Source organism: Ostrea edulis, chromosome 2, assembly GCF_947568905.1.
Source record: "Ostrea edulis chromosome 2, xbOstEdul1.1, whole genome shotgun sequence".
Lineage (NCBI taxonomy): Eukaryota > Metazoa > Mollusca > Bivalvia > Ostreida > Ostreidae > Ostrea > Ostrea edulis.
In genome coordinates, this window is record NC_079165.1 from 108789677 (window position 1) to 108810338 (window position 20662).

General features: G+C 35.8%; 1 protein-coding gene across 1 annotated transcript in view; it reads right to left on the reverse strand.

Moving 5' to 3' along the window:
• Positions 1–20662, reverse strand: part of LOC125680241 (hemicentin-2-like) — a 168386-nt gene that overhangs the window by 116346 nt on the left and 31378 nt on the right. The window contains exon 4 of the mRNA XM_056156020.1: positions 6181–6513. Coding sequence (XP_056011995.1) covers positions 6181–6513 — 333 coding nt within the window. The remainder of the gene's footprint in view (positions 1–6180; positions 6514–20662) is intronic.

Genomic DNA, 20662 nt, shown 5'->3' on the forward strand with positions numbered 1-20662 from the left:
CATCAAATTAATCAATGATAGTGGCATCAGTGGCACATGCAGATCAGCGTTGAACATCACTTCAGGAATAGCTTTCTTGCTGTGTCTGGGAATTGGAAGTTACCAGATTTTACAGCAGCTATGTGGAAACACTCCCACAATATGGGCACCAAATGGAAACCTACAGTATCAGGCAGGGAAGTCAGAATTGAAAAAAAAACTGGATTCAAACAAGGCTATTGCTTGGAAGAAACGTGCATGTTGACTCTGACGTTTAACTCTTAAAGACCCATGGAACTTTCAAGATAAATCCTGATACCATGGTTCTGTGTGTTTATGTAATTTGAGATATAGCTGTGGAGATTTTCATTCTTTTTTCATTTGTTAATTGGAAGAATTCCTATTTGATAGTTCAAATGAAAACTCACATGTTGAATTGGAGAATGTCATAATTTGTCTAACTTTTTGAAAGAGTTCAAGGATGGCATCCCTGATGACAAGTGTAGAGTCAAAAGTTAACAAATTGTCCAAAACACCAGGTCTGAATTCATCATTTTGGAACCACGTGAATTGGATACTTTGCATTCGGAATTATGGTCGAAGAAATGCTGAAAATCTTGCATAAGAGGAAACGACAAATTTGGGCCCAAGGCTCTTGCAGGATTTCAAGCAACTTTTGATCTAAACAATATAGGATTATAGGCAATTTTTGCAGTTTATAAGACAAATATAGGGATTTTTAAAGCAGATTTAAAGGAATGAATAAGGTTTTTATTAAAACAATTGTATAGAAATTTATTGTTTCTGCATAAAAATCTAGCAAGCGTAGTATCTTACTGGAGAAGAAATAATATTAAACAAAAACAAAATCTTTTCAGATGTGGAAAGTTTTCCATCCAACATGCTAGAGTTCCTCATTGACAACATCTTCGTGGTCTTTGGTGATCAGGTCTTCCAAGAGTCTGTAGGAATTCCCATGGACACGAATTGTGCTCCTTTGTTAGCTGACCTGTTTCTATATTCATATGAAGCAGAACTTATTCAAAAACTTCTACGCGAGAAAAAAATCTCTCGCCATGGACTTCAGTTCGACATTTAGATATATCGATGACGTTTTGTCTATTAACAATAATAGCTTTCATTCATATGTCGATTTGATATATCCCTGTGAGCTCGAAAAAAGGACACCACAAAGTCGTCCACTTCTGCTTCATACTTAGATATTTTATTGAAAGTAGACATTAACGGCAAACTGACAACTCAACTGTATGACAAACGGGATGATTTCAGTTTCTCCATCGTCAACTTCCCATATGTATGTATCAATATCCCATTATCACCTGCATATGGTGTTTATATATCTCAACTGATTCGATATGCAAGAGCATGTTCTGCGTACAGTCAGATTTTAAATCGAGGTAAGCTACTGACAAACAAGTTGATGGTACAGAGATTTCAACATTCTCGATTGAAGTCAGCATTTCGCAAATTATATGGTCGTTATAACGATCTAGGTCGTCAATACAACCTCGCATTAAGTCAAATGCTGTGTGACGTGTTTCATACCGATTGTTAAGCCGTTCTTGGCACACTGATTTTGACTGCGGATAACTCCGTTAACCTGATCAGGATATAGGGCTCACGGTGGGTGTGATCGGTCAACAGGAGATGTTTACTCCTCCTAGGCACCTGACTCCACCGCTGGTGTGTCCAGGGGTCCGTGTTTGCCCAACTATCTATTTTGTATTGCTAATAGGAGTTATGAGATTGATCGCTTCGTTATCTTCACCTTGCACAGTTCTTGTACAATCATCATAGTTATTCTCTTCATAACAATCTAATTAAATATCAATCTAGCATCAGCTCTTGGACTTGTTTTATCATTTTTGAAAATAGGAGTATTTTTATATATATAAATATATATAGGGCTTTATAGGGATTTCAATGACTTATAGGGAAAATATAGGAACCTTCGAGTTTATAGGAAAATATAGGAATAGATAGGGACTTGACACCCTGCACTTGCAGATATACATGAGAAGAAGGCGTTCTATTCGGGTCTCGGGTCAATTACATAGCAATACAATGTGTTACATTAACATTACTTAGAAAAGTTCACATTACCATTGCCATTACTCCTATTTTGAAATGTAATGCATTACGTTACCTGAGAGTGCATTACATACTTATTCATTTACATGACATACTGATATTAAAGAAATGGCAGAAAAAGTATTTCTTATAATGATTTAAGATTTTTAATTATAAAGTAACATAAGCACACAAAATATTAATTGTTAGGGAACACATCTAAGTTATTAATTGCATTTGATTATCATCAATGTTTCAAATGTTTCAGTCAATCACTTATATTATGAATTTATCTAAATCTTCAAAATGAAGTAATGTAAATGTAATGGAATATAATGTGCAGTACAGTATGTTTTCTACAAGTAATACATTACATTACTATTACTTGTAATGCAAAAATTGTCAATTAGACCATTACATCCCCATTACACTAAAACTGGCTGTCATTAAGTTACCATTACCCCAGGCCTGGTTCTAGTGAGAGGTTATTGAAATGGTCTGTGGAGGCTTTGTCTCAGGAAGTGGCCGACATTGATGTTGACAATTTTGGTGGATGTGATACAGATGTCTATACTTGCTACACAATATATCATGTAGTGGTTTCAACAAGAAAGTTCTTGCTCAGCAAATGACAGATAGCTATGGATTCACTTTTGTGTTTACTTTTCTTACTGTACATTAATTGCGTTGGAAAAACTTTTTACTTTCCATTATTTTTTAATGGTTCATACCTTGCAATAAAATCAACTCTGAAAATGGAGTATTTTCTTCTTTTTGTTTTCTATGAATTTAAAGAAATATAATCTGTAATCCTTGCATATTTTCTTGGTGTTTGACATGTGATTGCGTATTGATGTATTTATATTCAGGTACACACTTTTATGTTGAGTGCCTTGAAAGAAATGAATTTTTCAATAACGCAAACAAAAATGTAGTTAACATTATAATTTTAAAAAATATTGATACGGGTAGGAATTGAACCCGGATATCCCACTTGAAAGGCTGGCTCTCTACCAGTACACCACGACGTCTATGACGTCACTCGTTCAAAATCTTCAATATATATAGGCCCATTTAATGCTATACTTCCGATGTATCGGCAATTTTCAGCATATCATGTTCTATAAATTCTTTTCATTTCGATCTTAGAAATTATATTGGTGTCGTGTAAAATAAAAAAAAAACAACTTTCTATAGCATTGAAGGTTCGGTTTGTCGGACTGCAGATTCGTTTGTTTACGTATTAAAATTCTATAGCTTTTCAAATTCCTGTACAAACTTGTAATATAAACACCATATACTCGTGATATAGGGATGTATTCTGCATGAAAACGATATTGTCTGCACATAAGTACTTTCTTTTAATTTTTCAAAGCAAAATATTTCATAAAATATCCACAACTCTCACAAAACTAAATAATTCCGGATTGATCTCGATTTAGTTCAAAGTTGATATTCATCAACAGCACAACGTTCGATCCGAAAAATCTCTCGCGCAAAATTATTTTTATTGATAGATTTTGATAGGCTACAGTCACTTTCCGGATCGAAGGTCGTGTTTTATATGAATTATATGACTAAATTTGATAATAGTGGAGATTTCTGCAGAAAACCAGACCGATGCCGGTTTTGTCTTGTATGGAATTCCACAAGCTGACGTTTTGGCGGGGAAATCTTGGTACGTCGCGATGGGATAAAGATTATATTATCAAATGATAGCAATTTTATTTCAATTCATTCTACTTTATTTTTTAACACACCACAGGGCTGATATAGCTAAACATGGTCTTAGTCCTTTATGTTCTTTTTATGCATAAATCTTAACTTAAAGAGGTATGCTACACCAGAGAAATTTGAGGTAGATGAAACGTGAAGGATATGTACATCAATATTTTGGAGTTGAAATTTTTCAAATTTACTCTATTTTGTCAAAAAATACAGTTTTAGAAGAAAATAACCCGGAAAAAAAAATTAAAACCCCTGCTGTACAGGAACCTGCGACCTACAGTTCAGCAGTCGGTATGCTAACTTACTGAGCTACTCGTCTAGGTATTTAAATTAAAAAGGAAAAGTCACATACTGCTGATATTGATTTTTTTTCCACCATATTTTTAAAGGAAGTCAGCCATTATGACGATGTAGAGTTCCTCCTTAATTCGCAATAACAAAATCAACAGCAAGCTGCGTTCAAGATCGTAGCGGCTAATCTAGGGGTTGATTTCTGCCATTTTACACTTCATCGTCTGTTTCTTATTTCGAGGCGAAAAGACAACAAAACGATATTTAGCAACTTTTCGTCCCAAAGAAAAGAAAAGACGACAAAATGATATCATTAGCTACTTTTCACCTAAGAATAACGAAAAGACAACACATTGTAAAACTGCACAAATCAGCCACCATACCTAGCCCCTAGACTGTATGAAAGTGGTGGGGGGTTAATGAAAATCATGTGAATTCAGAATTTATGATAAGACATTGAACATTTGATCATACGCCTTTATAAATCGTTTCAGAAAACAGAACTATTCATATCTAGTTATCAGTCATTCAAAAGACAGAGCATTTGTAAACATTGCAGCGAATTGCCTCCGAGTCTGATTAACGTATATAGTAAGTGCTAAAACGTACTACATTAGAAGAATTCAAATAATTTCATTTTTACAGATAATATCAAATGTCAAAAAGTATTCAGATATGAATCAACAAGTTTGGACTTACTTGTTTATCGTTGCCACACAAGTAGCACCATGTCTTCACCAGATCACGTTTCAAATCGAAATCACTGCGCCGTGCAACGTCCGAGTCTTTTTACGAAAGAACGGAGTAAAGGGCGATGTGTTCCGATTGTATTTCAGCTTGAGCATCACCGAAGATACATTATTTGTCGAAATCCGCATCTGGTGCATCACAATTGGTACCGTCTAAATTTTACATTATGAATAGTCCCCATCATTTTTCAGCTGATGAAGAGCAAATTATGTGACTCAATTGTGTAATCTTTGGAGTGAGCTCATCGCGTCGCGTAGTGACACGAGCTTCGCTGGCTATTATGGCTAACTAACAATGTTTTTACAATAACTATTGAAAAAGACTAATGCGAGAAAATCCGTATTGAGCGAGTAATTTATTGTCGGGTTCGACTTGCAGCATTATTTTTAAACAAAAGGAAAGACATTTGACTAAGTTGTATGATATAGACCCCCCACAGTGGTTGTATGTGAGAGGGTATGGCGGTTGCCCGTTCAGACACGTGGGTTTCCTCCGGATACTCCGGTTTCCTCCCACATAAATGACCCTCTAGCGCAAACATCCGTGCATCAAAGGACCCCATTGGAAATAAGCTTTCGAGCTTTCATGGGTTATCCTTGGTATTTATGTATGTATGTTTGTATGTATGTATATGCCGAATAAATATTTTATTTATTTACATATACAGTTAGGTCTTCGATGTAATAAATCCATTACACAGTTAGTTATTGACCTCATACGGAAAAATACATGGAGTCAAAAGAAAATCCGTATCGGGTTTTCTTTCCACACCATGTATTTTTCCGAATTGGGTCAACAATAACTGTGTAACTAATAATATTATGTTTGCTACATATACACTTAAAACAATTTGTTTCCATACCATTTTTACCAACAAAATTGAAGACGTTTTATAAATTGTAACTGAAATATACATATGAAGAAAATATGAATACAGTAACTGAAGTTGTGATATATTAACATATCTATTTTTGTAGCATCGTTCCAAATTGATATTAACAAGATATGTTTATCTTAATATTATTCGGTAAGATTTCTGAATCAGCTAACATGTATTAGCGAATAGAGATGTTATACCAATGAACATGCACCGACGATATAACTGAATTTACTTATTCCTACATTTTGTATTACCTATATGAGTTATGAGATTGACCACTGTTCGTTATCTTCCCCTTTTATCATTAAGAAACAACTTTTATACAACTTACAAATAACAACCAGGGATATAAAAAAGAAAGTTTAATGTTAAATTCCTGAAGGGAAATTAACGTACATGTAAAATTAGCAACACGTGTGCAAAATGTTAAGGCATTGTCCTATTGTGAATTATGAACTTACTTGCTATTATGAGACGTTTCTGTACACTGCTGTAAGCTGTTTGTCTGTCATAGTATCCACATCTCCACACCGAGTTTTGTTCGTACTTTGTCATATTTTGACTTGGAATGGTAAGAGTGTACTCTGTCTCTGAGATACAACCAAAACTGTATCTGGTATTAGTATCTGCAAATTGACATCCTGATATCTCTGCAACTCCACCAACATCTTTCTCATTTCTGTAGAATTTTACACCAGGAACAGTATCGTTTGGATTAGGCTTTCTATGACAAGTCCATGTGAACTGCTGTCTCAGTGTAGCAGCTTGGGAAGATCCAGTCAAATTGTAGTGGACTGCAAAAAAGTCGATATTGCATTGTAATGATACATTTAACTTTGTGATGGTTTAGAGTTTTTAAGTTTAAGGATGTACTCTCATGCTGATTTTATCGCGATTGGGTCTCCATACTTTTATAAGTCGTAAATATGGGAATGCGTGTGTTTTATTTTGTATGCATAAGTAGAAAATTAATTTGCGTTTTTGTTTGTTATTATTTTAGATAAACTAACAAAAATACAAGTAAAATATGACAATTAAAATATGCTAAGTATTTCCTTTTGCTCATATTTCATGACAATCATGATGACGTTACGATTGGAAAAGCGATCTCAACGATATGTGCACTGGACGATGTCATATTGTAGTCTATTCTAAAGCAGTCCAGAAACATATACGTGTTATTCGTTAGAAGTAAAAGAGCAGTTATATAGCAGGCTGCATCTTATATTCGAACGAGTGGCCGACAAAGAAAATTACAGACAAGCAGCCAGGCACAACCTTACACATGGTGACACAGTACAGTATATAATGTCAGACAATGGACGAGAAGGGAGAATGTTAGCGTAGTAGTACCCGAACCAGAGGCTGCTGTTATAGTATATTATTTATAAGTTTTTCAATATGCAAGACGATTTATATGAAAATGATTTCTACAAACTAAGCAGATCTATATCCAATCTGATCTTCCCGCCTAGTGTGTCACCTTGAGCGAATCTTGCTCTTAAACTCTAAGTTCAATGCATTATTATCGAAGGATGATTTTGAATAAAATATGTAATCTATATCACTTGTTTTTGAAAATCGTCAACGTAAACAGTGAATTTAATTCATTATTGTAAAAATAATCCAAAGGGAAAAGGCTTTCTCCCATTTAGAGAATTATAATGCGCAGTTCTTTAACAATTTAATCAAAACAAAAGAGAAGATAATGTTGTTGACTATATACATGTATAGTTATGTCTTTTATTGTGCCACTACATCTATAATTTGTTTCTAATCAGTTTTGGAAAATTTGATAATTTTATCGAAAATTAATTATTCTTATTATTATTATTTACAGTATTTATATAGCGCATTATATAATTTTAAAAAAAATACTCTAAGAGCTTTACATTAAAACAACAATAAACTACAATTAAAAATTGAACCTAACTAAAACAGTGTAAAAAAAATATTCGTTTCATTAAAAGAATATGAATTCTAGCACTGGCTTACACAAAATCGTGATTAAACTACAGAAAATACATACAAAAAGGTTTCATAAAAAAGAATATTAATACTGTCACTGGAAATGGCTTACATAAAATCGTGATAAGCAAGTCTGAAGAAGTAAGTTTTTAAATTTTTCTTGAAAAGTTCGAAAGAATTTTCGTTGCGGATGTAACTTGGAATGTTATTCCAGAGTGTGGCGGTTCCTTTGTCAAACCTTCTGTCGCCATACGTTTTGGTCTTAACTCTTGGTGTTTGAATAAGCATGGCGTTTTCGGATCGTAAAACCTTGATGGATTGTATCGACTGACCAGTTCTTCAAGGTAGACAGGTGCAAGACCGTGGAGAGCTTTATATGTGTACATTAACAGTTTGTACTGAACCCTGAAATGTACTGGAAGCCAATGGAGTTTCACTAAAACTGGTGTTATGTGATCATTATTTGACGTTACTCTAGATATTGTCGGTGTAGGCAACATATTTGAAAAGTATTTTAAATACTTCATTCACAAGCGAGATTTATGGGAAATAAAAACGTTCAATTTATTTCGATTTTCTCTTATAACCGGAAGTTGTCGTTTTTGTTTCCTGTGGGACTTACATATTTTGAAACTGCAAAAGAGATGCAATAAAGTGATGCAAGTTTTTATATAAAAAAAAAGAAAGTTGAAATTTTCGATTTTTTTATCACTTCCGGTGAAGACAGGAAGTGACGGCGGACGTGCTTAACCCAATTCGGCTCGCCTACTCCTTAAGGTCTATCACTCCTGTAAGTTTGGTATCTAAATCTTTTACCGTTTCTAAGATCTCGCGCGGACAAAATATTTTTGAAAAAACGGAAATCGGACATATCTGACGAACGGAAGTGAATTTCAAAAAAATGAAAAAACTTTGGAGGTATTTATATTCTCTATCATTCCTGAAAATTCAAGAAAATCCATCCAGACATCTCTGAGAAATCTTCAGTGAAAAAAAAGAATAATAATAAAAAGAATAATAATAACTAGAAACTCATTACTAGTAATGAGTAGGTCTTCCGTTATACTACTTCCTGTCGAAATCGAAGAGCTTCAATCGCATAAATATTCCATTCTACACCTTAATAATTCTCAACTAATCATACTCTTAACTTTCGACAAAAATACCCATGTTTGAACCAACTTCCGGTTTTTTGGTCGGCTTCCGGTAGCGACATATTTTACATGAACAAGACCTAATCATCATCCATATTAGTCCCAATATCTGTCTTTTTTTTTTTTACATTTTTGTATCGCTTCTTGTCATGACCGGAAGTGACGGCTACGTACGATTGTCACACGATGCATACACACTGATGACTGACTATCAGTCTTGAACACTTGAGACTTCAGTCGTTCACATTTTCAGAGTATTAGCTTGAACAAATTCTCATTTTGAACACTGCAAATCTCGCGACCGGAAGTAGATTTCACCAAAATATTTAGGTTACTCTAGACATTTGCAATGTCAAAAACATACAAGAAAATCATTTGTAATACTACATATACAAGCGAGATTTAAGGCAAAGTCAAAAACTAAATGTTTCCAGTTATTCTCTTAAAACCGGAAGTTGCCGTTTTTGATTCCGGTAGGATCAACATATTTCAAAACTACAAGAATGAAACAAAAAACTAATGCTCGTTTTGCGACAAAAGAAAAAATCTGAAATTTTCGATTTCTTTGATCACTTCCAGTGAGGTCAGGAAGTGACACCTCACGGAGTTAACCATATTCGACAAACCTACTTGTCATGATCTATAATTCCTGAAAGTCTGGTGCCCTAATCTTTATTCGTGTCCGAGATCTCCTGCAGACAAGTTCTTCTAAAAAAACGGAAATTGGACATATCTGATAACTGGAAGTGAATTTTGAAAAAATCAACAACAAAAAAATGGCCTCGGGGTATTTTTATTATCTATCATCCCTGAAAATTTCAAGAAATTCCATCCGCCATCTCTGAGAAACCCTGCCGACAAAAAAAAAAGCGGGGGTGATAATAATAATAAACAGTAGAATCTCTATAAGGTCTTCCGTCTGGAACGGAAGACCTTAACTAGTGATCCTAATTGTTCGCAAACAATTAGAGGGCTTCCCACCTTCTACACGTTTTCCAGTAGTGTTCAAATGCTAAAAGCTCCCCCCCCCCCAAAAAAAGAAAATAAATATTTGATTTGGATAGAAAAGAAATTCAAATTTGCCGCCTTGAGTGTTGGAGTGTTTGAGATTGAGGCCTTGGTTTCGCAGGATAGTACCGGTCAAATTTTTGAAAAAGGGGTGTGGATGTTGGATAGCCGGCACATATCAGGTGAAAGTGTAGTAGGACTTGTGCAGGTTTTTGGGGGGTGACTTTAGACCTGTTAGATATGATATTTGGAGGTGCAAAGAAACCGGAAGTGACATTTTCAGGGAAAACATGTAGTGTTGACACTCTGTGCATGGATGTGCTTTCAGTGCCTATTGAGAAGATGAAGGACTTGCACTGGATTTTACCGTGTATGTTGTGGATTGTGGAATTGGAAGTGCAATAGGACTTGTGCAGGTGTTTGGGGTGACTTTGGATCTGTTAGATAGGATATTTGGAGGTGCAAAGAAACCGGATGTGACATGTTCCTAGATTGTAACTGCTCGTGCATGCTGGGAGTCTATAAGCCTCATGTTGATGTTGTGAAGATGCACTGGATTTTACCGTGTTTGTTGTGGATTGTGGAATTGCTCATCCTATGTGTTCTAATTCACGGAGACAATGTCTTTCAGTCATTTCACCCAAGAAGGCATGCATACGGATTTAGGCTGAGTGACAAATTACCCCAAACAAAATGGCGGCCGGGGTTTCAAGGAAAAGTTTCTGAATGTAGGATCTGAACGGAGAATAGGAATACTGCATCCCATCTGACCCTGCAGGTAAGTGTTTATTTGTTTACAATGATAGTCAGGATGGAATGTCAATGAGTTCAACTGTCAAGTAAAGTTGCATCATCATTATAAAAAAAAATTTGGTCTTTATGTTGATGCAGGCAGACAATTGAATCTGGCCTATGTCTTTTCATGAATGTAAATGGCATGATGTGTGGGTTTGCCTTACTCGTAAAGACTGGCCCCTGGATGCGTGACCTTGACCTTTGACCTTGACCTCATTTTGAAGGTCAGAGAGGTCACGGGGCTTCCTTTAAGTGGTCCCTATCTACATCCATGAAGAAGTTGTGGGCTCGAACGAAGACGTCGGAGACTTCCGGGGGCGAGAACCGTGCTTCAGGGTTCTCGGTTTCCCTCGGTCAACTTCTCTGTGCGAGAGTGTTTTATCTTGAATTCGTCGGCCAAGGTCTCGGGTCTCCACGACTTGCGGTCTAGCAGGAGTAGCGATAACGGGGTTTTCGACCTTCAGTCGCCGACATTCGCAGAGCGGTCAAAGTTCAGAGTTGTAATTCGTGATTCCGAGACCAGTCCAGAATTCCATGATGACCCATGTGATATTTCGATGCTATCTGAAGCGTGAAAGAGCGTATAAAAAGTGCCATTTTCTGGCCATTCTGGATGACCTTGACCTTTGACCTACTTTTTGAAGGTATACGACGAATACTTTAGGAGTCGTCAATTTCTGACGTAGAAATCGTAAAACACGAGGGGTAATAACTTCCTTAAAGGGTCTTCAAATCAGTTTGTTTAATGCCCATGTGAATTCCACTAAGTCACCTCTATGTTCTAGAAAAGGTTTTATGCTCCCCTCTCTTACGATTGAAGAAGAGTAGAGATAACGAACGATTTTGCGTGAAGTCCAATAGCTCCGTAAAAGGTCAAAGGTCAGTTACGCAGAGTCACATGTGATCATGTTTCGAGATGTTGAAAAGGATGGGTTATAAAACTTTTCGATAAGTCGAAAGACGTCAAATTACTTTTTGGCGGAAAGAAAAGAAGGAAGTAAATAATAAACAGAACAATATCAATAGGACTTTCCACAGGAAGATGGAAAGCCCTAATAAACAGAACAATATTAATAGGACTTTCCACAGGAAGATGGAAAGCCCTAATAAACAGAACAATATCAATAGGACTTTCCACAGGAAAATGGAAAGCCCAAATAATTGAGACGAAAGTGCCACGTATTGAATACATTTGGCAATCCTAGGTCAGAATGGGAACTTGAGTCATGTAAGTGACATTTTCGCGTAAAAAATGCGCGTTTGCATAAATTCAGAATTCTCGTATTCTTTTGATTTCTACATTTCAAGATTGGCAACTGACCAGGTGTAAAGTGCACATTTTCCGTTCTCGGATGGAAAAAGGGGTGGGTTCGATTCCCTCAGTCAGTTCACAAGGACATGTTGAATGGTGTGCTATCTTGTAAACAAGCACTTTAGCTGATAAAGGCAAAGTCCAAAGTGGAATTCCAAAATCCCCATTTCTGTAGTCGAGAATTATTTTTTCGACAAAGTATGGGTTGCGAACAGTAGGTGTATAATGAATACTTAATAGTTTTCGGTCAAAGTTCCTTGAAAAAATAAAAGAAAGTACTCGTAACATCCAAAAACGAGATGTCGTCCTGTTTCGCACTCCCTTTTTGGCTGCCATGTTTATACTAACAGAGTCATAATAATTTTTATTGCAGAATTTCTGTTTCTTTAATGCAATCATGTCATATTTAAAGAAAAAGTCCCAATATCTATGTGTATTTAAGCTGTGCTCTCTTGTAACAAGCACTTTTGGTCAAAAAATCCAAAGTGGAATTTCAAAATGTCCATTTCTGTAGTCGCGAATTATTTTTTCAACAAAGTATGGATTGAGAACAGTAGGTATAATGAATACTTAATGGTTTTCGGTTAAAGTTCCTTGAAAAAATAAAAGAAAGTAGTCGTAGCATCCAAAAACGACTAAGTCCATAAAATCACAACTAATTAGTGATCCTAATTGTTCGCGAACAATTAGAGGGCTTTCCACCTTCTAGTGCTTTTTCAGTAGTGTTCAAATGCTAAAAGCCACCCACCCATCCCCCCGCCAAAAAACAAATTGATTTCGCTAGAAAAGAAATTCAAAATTGTCGCCTAAATTTGAGTGTTGAAGTGTGTTCAATGCTTGGTTTCGCATTAAGTACCCGTCAAATTTGAGAGAGAAAAGGGGTGTGGGTGTTGGGTAGCCAGCACATATGCACATATCAGGTAAAAGTGTAATAGGACTTGTGCAGGTGTTTGGGGTGACTTTGGACCTGTTAGATAGGATATTTGGAGGTGCAAAGAAACCGAATGTGACATTTTCCTAGATTGTAGTAACTGCTCGTGCATGCTGGGAGTCTACAAGCCTCATGTTGATGTTCTGAAGATGCACTGGATTTTACCGTGTGTGTGGTGGATTGTGGAATTGAATATACAGTTTGTAATTGCTCATCCTATGTGTTCTAATTCATGGAGACAATGTCTTTCAGTCATTTCACCCAAGGAGGCATGCATACGGATTTAGGCTTGAAAAACAAACAGCCACTTTCAAGGTCAAACCTCAAAAACCCCATGGGAGAGAAAGCATGACCTTGACCTTTGACCCTGATCTCATTTTGAAGGTCAGAGAGGTCACGGGGCTTCGTTTAAGTGGTATCGCGTCTCTACATCCGTGGTGAAAAAGTTGTGGGCTCCAATGACGACTTTGGAGACTTTCGGGGGCGAGAACCGTGCTTCAGGGTTTTCTGTTTCCCATGGTCAACTTCTCTGTGCGAGAGTGTTTTATCGTGAATTCGTGAATTCGTCGGCGAAGGTCTCGCCTCTCCACGACTTTCGTTCTAGTAGGAGTAGCGATAACGGGGTTTTCGACGTTAAGTCGCCGACATTCGCAGAGTGGTCAAAGCTCAGAGTTGTAATTCGTAATACCCAGACCAGTATAGAATTCCATGCTGACCCATATGGTATTTCACTGCTATCTGAAGCGGGAAAGAGGGAATAAAAAATGGTTTTTCGAGATGACCTTGACCTTTGACCTTGACCTATTTTTCAAGGTCAAGGTCACCCCACCCGTTCCAGTGGGTTCGGTGTCTCTACGACGAATACTTTAGGAGTCGACAATTTCGTACGCAGAAACCGTACAACATGAGGGGTACTAACTTCCTGAAAGGGTCCTCGAATCCTTGGCTGAATTCCCATGTCAATTGGACCAAGCAACCTCTATGTTCTGGAAAAGGTCGGATGCTCCTATCATTCACGGTTTTCGGGAAGAACCGATAACAAGGGTTTTTCGCGTAAAGTCCTCTAAGTTTGTTAAAGGTCAAAGTTCAGTTATGCAGGGTCAAATCTGAGCATGTTTTGAGATGTCGAAAAGGATGGTCTACATTGATTTTCGATAAGTCTTAAGACGTCAAAAGCTTCTCGCGGGGGAAAGAAAAGAAGACAAATAATAATAATAATAACTAAAAACTAATTACTAGTAATGAGTAGGTCTTCCGTTAGACCACTTCCAGTAAAGAGCTTTCTGTTCGAACAAAAACCATTTAAATATATCAGAAAATAAGCCTCAACAATGAATGAGAAATGTATTATCAAATTTTTTATTCATTTCTCGTAACTTCCGGTGATGACCGGAAGTACTATTCAGATACGTTTTCCTATAAATGACAGCGACTCTTTACTGTCTATATTCCCTGAAAATTTCACGTCTCTATCTGTAAGAGTTCTCAACAAAAAGAAGTAGACTAAAGAAAGAAAAAGTAGTAGGTTACTACCGACCGGAAGTCAATTTTGAAAAACAAAATTATCAAAACTTTAGAAGTTGATACTTTTATTATGACATGTGAAAATCATATGAAAGACTTCAAATATAAGCGAGATTTATGGGTACAAAGAGATGAAAAGTAAAAAGATATTTTATCAAGAAACCGGAAGTAGTTGTTTTGACTACCGACAGAGTCAATATTCTTTCGACACTTTGAAAGAGACTTAATAAACTACTATAGGTTTCAATGTAAAAAAAAAAGTTTGAAATTTGCGATTCTGTCCATCACTTCCGGTGACGACAGGAAGTGACGGTCGACATGTTCAACCCCCTACTGCACGCCTGCAAACGGAGATTTATCATCCCTGAATAATTGATGAACCTATATTTTACCTTTTCCAAGAAAAATGCTGGACAAAATTCCTTTTGAGAAACAGACAATCGGCCATATTATCCAACCGGAAGTGAATTTTGTAAAAACAAAAATAATTATAGCAAGGTCATTTCATAAGACATTATTCCTGAAAATTTCAAGAAAATCTATCCAGCCATCTCTGAGAAATGACTCGAAGAAATCGGAAAATCAACAATTTTTCAAATACTTCCGGTATAGACCGGAAGTGACGGACAAAAAAATTGAATGTATGTGTACAATGGACTAATGTTAATTGATCAACTCTACAAGTTTCAAGCGTCTATCTATATTTATTATTGAGAAACTGAAAAAACAAGCTTTGAATATGTCCACTCCATATCTCACGACCGGAAGTGAATTTTACAAAACTAATTAAATATACTCTAGACATTTATAGTGTCTATAATATATGTAAAACTCAACTCATTAACTTGTTTCATGACCGAGATTTATGGCACTGAAAAATGAGAGAATGAATAGTCTTTCTTTGATATAACCGGAAGTCGGAGATTCAACTTCCGGTGGGGTCAACATTTTTTGAGAATTAGAACGAGACCTAGTAAACCGATATAGGTTTCGATTTGAAATAAAAAAGTTTGAAATTGATGATTTATTTAATCACTTCCGGTGACGACCGGAAGTGACGGCCGACATTCTTAACCCCCTATTTCACGCCTACAAAGTAAGATCTATTCACTCTGAAAATTTGGTGACTCTATCTTTTACTGTTTCTGAGAAAAACGCTGGACAACGAAAACAGCTAATAAACCGTATTTGCCGACCGGAAGTGAATTTTACAAAAATATTACTCTAGACATTTATAGTGACTATAACATATGTAAAACTCAACTCATTAACTAGTTTCATGACCGAGATTTATGGCACTGAAAAATGAGAGAATGATTGGTCTTTCTTTGATATAACCGGAAGTTGGAGATTCAACTTCCGGTGGGGCGAACATTTTTTTGAGAATTAGAACGAGATATAGTAAACCGAAATAGGTTTCAATTTGAAAGAAAAAAGTTTGAAATTGATGATTTATTTAATCACTTCCGGTGACGACCGGAAGTGACGGCGAAAAAAAAATATTACGTGCATGCACCATAGAGAAAATAGATCTATCATCCCTGAAAATGTCATTCGATTATCTTTAGTGGTTTTCAAGTTTACCCCCGGACAATGTTTCTTTCAAAAACCGGAAAATCGAACGTATCTCACGAACGGAAGTGAATTTTGAAAAAATGAAAAATATGCCTTGAGGTATCATCGTTGTCTATAATCTGTGAAAGTTTCAGGAAAATCCACCCAACGGTCTAGGAGACGAAAGGGAAAATAATAATAATAATAATAACTAGTTCTAATTGTAACGGGGACCGTTACAGATGTTCCCCAAACCTCCCCCAATTAAAAGGTGATATCCTTATGAATCTATAGCAAAAATAATTTTATTTTAGCCTTTAATTACATGTAGTACGTTCAATATGGTCATTTCAGTACCAAGAAATGAAAGAAAGCGTTGCACGCGCATACACACGCACGCGTGTATGATTCCGAATTTTTGCTGATGTTGTTCAACAGACATGTGTATCATATACCCACAGTGTGAATTTCATAACGTTTCCAACAAATATAAGGAAGTTATAGCGATTTTAAAATCGTCCAATCAGAATTCAGCACACGTGCATGCACGTGCTGAGCAGTAATTCTAACCACAGCAATTTGTAAGGAGTACCAAGACACATCTAAACCATTAATATCAATAGAATTTGATGAAAAACAAAAACGTTATCGTCCTTTAAAAATTGAACATTTAAAAAACGTTTCACGCGCATGCGCGTATGCGTTGGCATTTTTTTGTTACACCAATATATAGATACACATATTGTCTACGTATGCTGTGAATATCATCTCATTCGCTTCATAAATAAGATAGTTACAAACGTTTTAGTATTATCCAATCAAAATGAAGCGCACGTGCATGCGCGTGCAATTGGTAATTTTGACCATGCAAATCAGTTAAGGGTCTCAATATCTACCTATGATATGAATTTCAAGCCATTTCAATGAACAACAAAAAAGTTAGACTGATTCCAAAGTTAGTGTACAAATTTTGTAATGCGCGTGCACGCGCATCCGTGCGCGTGCTGACAAAATAACTATTATTTTTCATATGTACAAATGATATACTATCATCCTATTTAGGTTTTATATCGCTTCCTTCAACATTCTGATTTTCCATTTTTTGTACCAAAATTGCAATGCACGTGAAGTCAAAATGACTATCACTATTCACATCTACAAACGCTATACTATCATCCTGGAAAGTTTCATATCGATCCCTTTTGTAGTTTCTGAGAACACTACCGGACAAAAAAGTACCGGAGAAAAAGAATAATAAAAATAATAATAACTAGTTCTAATTGTAACGGGGACCGTTACAGATGTTCCCCAAACCTCCCCCAATTAAAAAGTGATGTCTTTGTGAATCTATAGGAAAAAATCATTTTATTTTAGCCTTTAATTACATGTAGTACGTTCAATATGGTCATTTCAGTACCAAGAAATGAAAGAAAGCGTTGCACGTGCATACACGCGCACGCGTGTATGATTCCGAATGATTCCTTCAATATTCTGTACCGGAGAAAAAGAATAATAATAATAATAAGAAACAGAGTAAAAACAATATGTTCCCAAACTTTGTTTGGGGAACATAATAATAATAATAATAAGAAACAGAGTAAAAACAATATGTTCCCAAACTTTGTTTGGGGAACATAATAACTAGAAATGATCTCGTTGCGAGCAACGAATAGGTCTTCCGTCCAATTTCTGACGAGATAGGATCTTGACTGGGATAATTCAATTATTGAGGAACGACTATACATGAATGGAATAAACACCTATTTTTTTTTTTAAAAACAGTTATAAACATATACATGTAAGACGTGATGTATGAATTACAACCAATTTCGGTTTTGTTTTATTCACTTTCGAGTATCTTGGGAGTCCATAAAACGATTGAAAATTCCACACTTACCGTGTAGGAACCCACACTAAATATTTCGGTGAAAAGGGCAGAGTTTTGGGACAACTTCCGGTTTCGAACAACCAACTTCCGGTGGAAATGGTATGACATTACACTCTATTAAATAATGTTATGAGCATTAGAATTTTTTTTAAAAAAAAATGAAAAATTACATATTTTTAAGGTACTTCCGGTGGATGACGGAAAGGAAGGTAGGAAAATTGAAACACGTATTTCACATCTACATGTCACCATCTAACTTTCCTGAAAGTTTCAAGACTCAATCTTTGATCATTCATTAGAAAACGCCCGGAGAGAAAAAACCCACAACGGAAATCGTAGATATTAACGAACGGAAGTGACTTTTGAAAAAAAACACCAAATAATTCACTAAACTCTGAAGATGGATAATGTCAATTGTATATGTGAAAATCATAACAAACACTTCATTTATAAGCGAGAGATATGATAGCAAAGAAAGATCACTTTTTCGAAGTTTTTCTCTAAAAACCGGAAGTTGTTGTTTAAACTTCCGGTAACTGTAACATTTTCTGAAACTCCAAAAGACACTTCATTATTTAAGCACACATTTTGTTTGAAAAGTGTAAATTTATTTGACGTTTCTTTCGTTCACTTTCGGTGGCGGCCGGAAGTGACGGATGACAATTATAAATCTTTTTAGAAAGCTACAAGTCATTACCAATCATATCCTGAAAGTTGAAAGACTCTATTATTAACCGTTTATGAAAAAACGGCCAACCAAAATGTCATTTGAAAAACGGAAATTCGGCCCTAACTCGCGACCGGAAGTGAATTTTGAAATAGTATTAAAAGGGTATCCCAGAGATGGATAATGTCAATAATATCTGTAAACATCGTATTAAAAAGTTGATAGATAAGCGAGATATATGAGAACAAAGAAAGACCATGTTTTCGAAGGGTTCCTCTAAAAACCGGAAGTTGTAGGTTAAACTTCCGGTAAGTCTAACATTTTCTGAAACTCCGAAAGAGACCCAATGAACCTATGCAAGTTTTGTTTCAAAAGCATAACTCTGAAATTTGACGTTTCTTTTGTTCACTTCCGGTGACAGCCGGAAGTGACCGATAGCAATGATAAACCTTTATTACAGAGCTACATATCACTATCTATCATTCCTCAAAGTATAAAGACTCAATCGTTAATCGTTTAGGAGAAAACGCTCGAACAAAATGTTATTTGAAAAACGAAAATTCGGCCGTAACTTGAGACCGGAAGAGAATTTTGAAATAGTATTAAAAAGTTCTACAGAGATGGCTAATGTCAATAATATCTTGAAACATCGTATTAAAATGTCGATAACTAAGCGAGATATACGAGGACAAAAAAAGACCAATTTTTAAAAGTTTTTCTCTTAAAACCGGAAGTTGCTGATTAGACTTCCTTAAAGTCTAACATTTTCTGAAACGCCGAAAGAGACCTAATTAATCTATGCAAGTTTTGTTTAAAAACATTACTTTGAAATATTACGTTTCTTTTGTTCACTTCCGGTGACGGCCGGAAGTGACGGATGGCAATGATAATACCCTATTGCACAGCTACAAGTCATAATCTATCATCCCTGAAAGTTTGAAGACTCAATCGTTAACCGTTTATCAGTAAACGCCCGGACAAAATATCATTTGAAAAACAGAAATTCGGCCGTAACTTGTGACCAGAAGTGAATTTTAAAATAGTGTTACAGGGTTCTCTTAAGATGGATAATATCAATAATATCTGTAAATATCGTATGAAAAGTTTGATAAATAAACGAGATATACGAGGACAAAGAAAGACCATTTTTTCGAAGTTTTTCTCTAAAAACCGGAAGTTGCTGGTTAAACTTCCCGTAAGTCTAACATTTTCTGAAACACCGAAAGATATCTAATTAATCTATGCAAGTTTTGTTTCAAAAGCATTAGTTTGAAATTTGACGTTTCTTTTGTTCACTTCCGATGACGGCAGGAAGTGACGGATGGCCATGATAATACCCTATTGCACAGCTACAAGTCACCATCTATCATCCCTGAAAGTTTGAAGACCCAATTTTTAACCGTTTATGAGAAAACGCCCGGACAAAATGTCATTTGAAAAACGGAAATTCGGCCGTAACTTGCGACCGGAAGTGATTCTGGCAAAACTAAAAAAAGCTGTTCTAGAAAATCCTATTTCACATTTTTCCTGAAAGTTTCATTAAAATCTATCAAGCCGTTTTTGAGAAATCGCGTGCACAAAATCGGTAAGAAAAAGAACAATAATAATAATAATAGAGGAAAAGAAACATAAGAATCACTATAAGGTCTTCCGTTGAGACGGAAGACCTTAATAATAAACAGTAAAATCACTAGAAGGTCTTCCGTTGGAAACCGAAGACCTTAATAATAAACAGAACAATATCAAAAGGTATTTCCACAGAAAGGTGGAAAGACCTAATAGACAGAACATTATCAATAGGACTTTCCACAGGAAGATGGAAAACCCTAATAATAATAATAATAATAATAAACAGAACAATATCAAAAGGTCTTTCCACAGTAAGGTGGAAAGACCTAACTAGTAATACTAATTGTTCGCGAACAATTAAAGGTCTTTCCACCTTCTCTGACATTCAAACAATGTCTCTGAATACAAAAAAATCTGTACTTTATATGCTTTAGACAGTTTAAAAATTGCTTATTTTCAAAGTTTCTAGATGACCTTGACCTTTGACCTTGACCTAATTTTCAAGGTCAAGGGTCAGGGATCTCACCTCAGTTGGTCTTGTCTTCCTAGGACAAATACTTTAGGAGTTGTAAA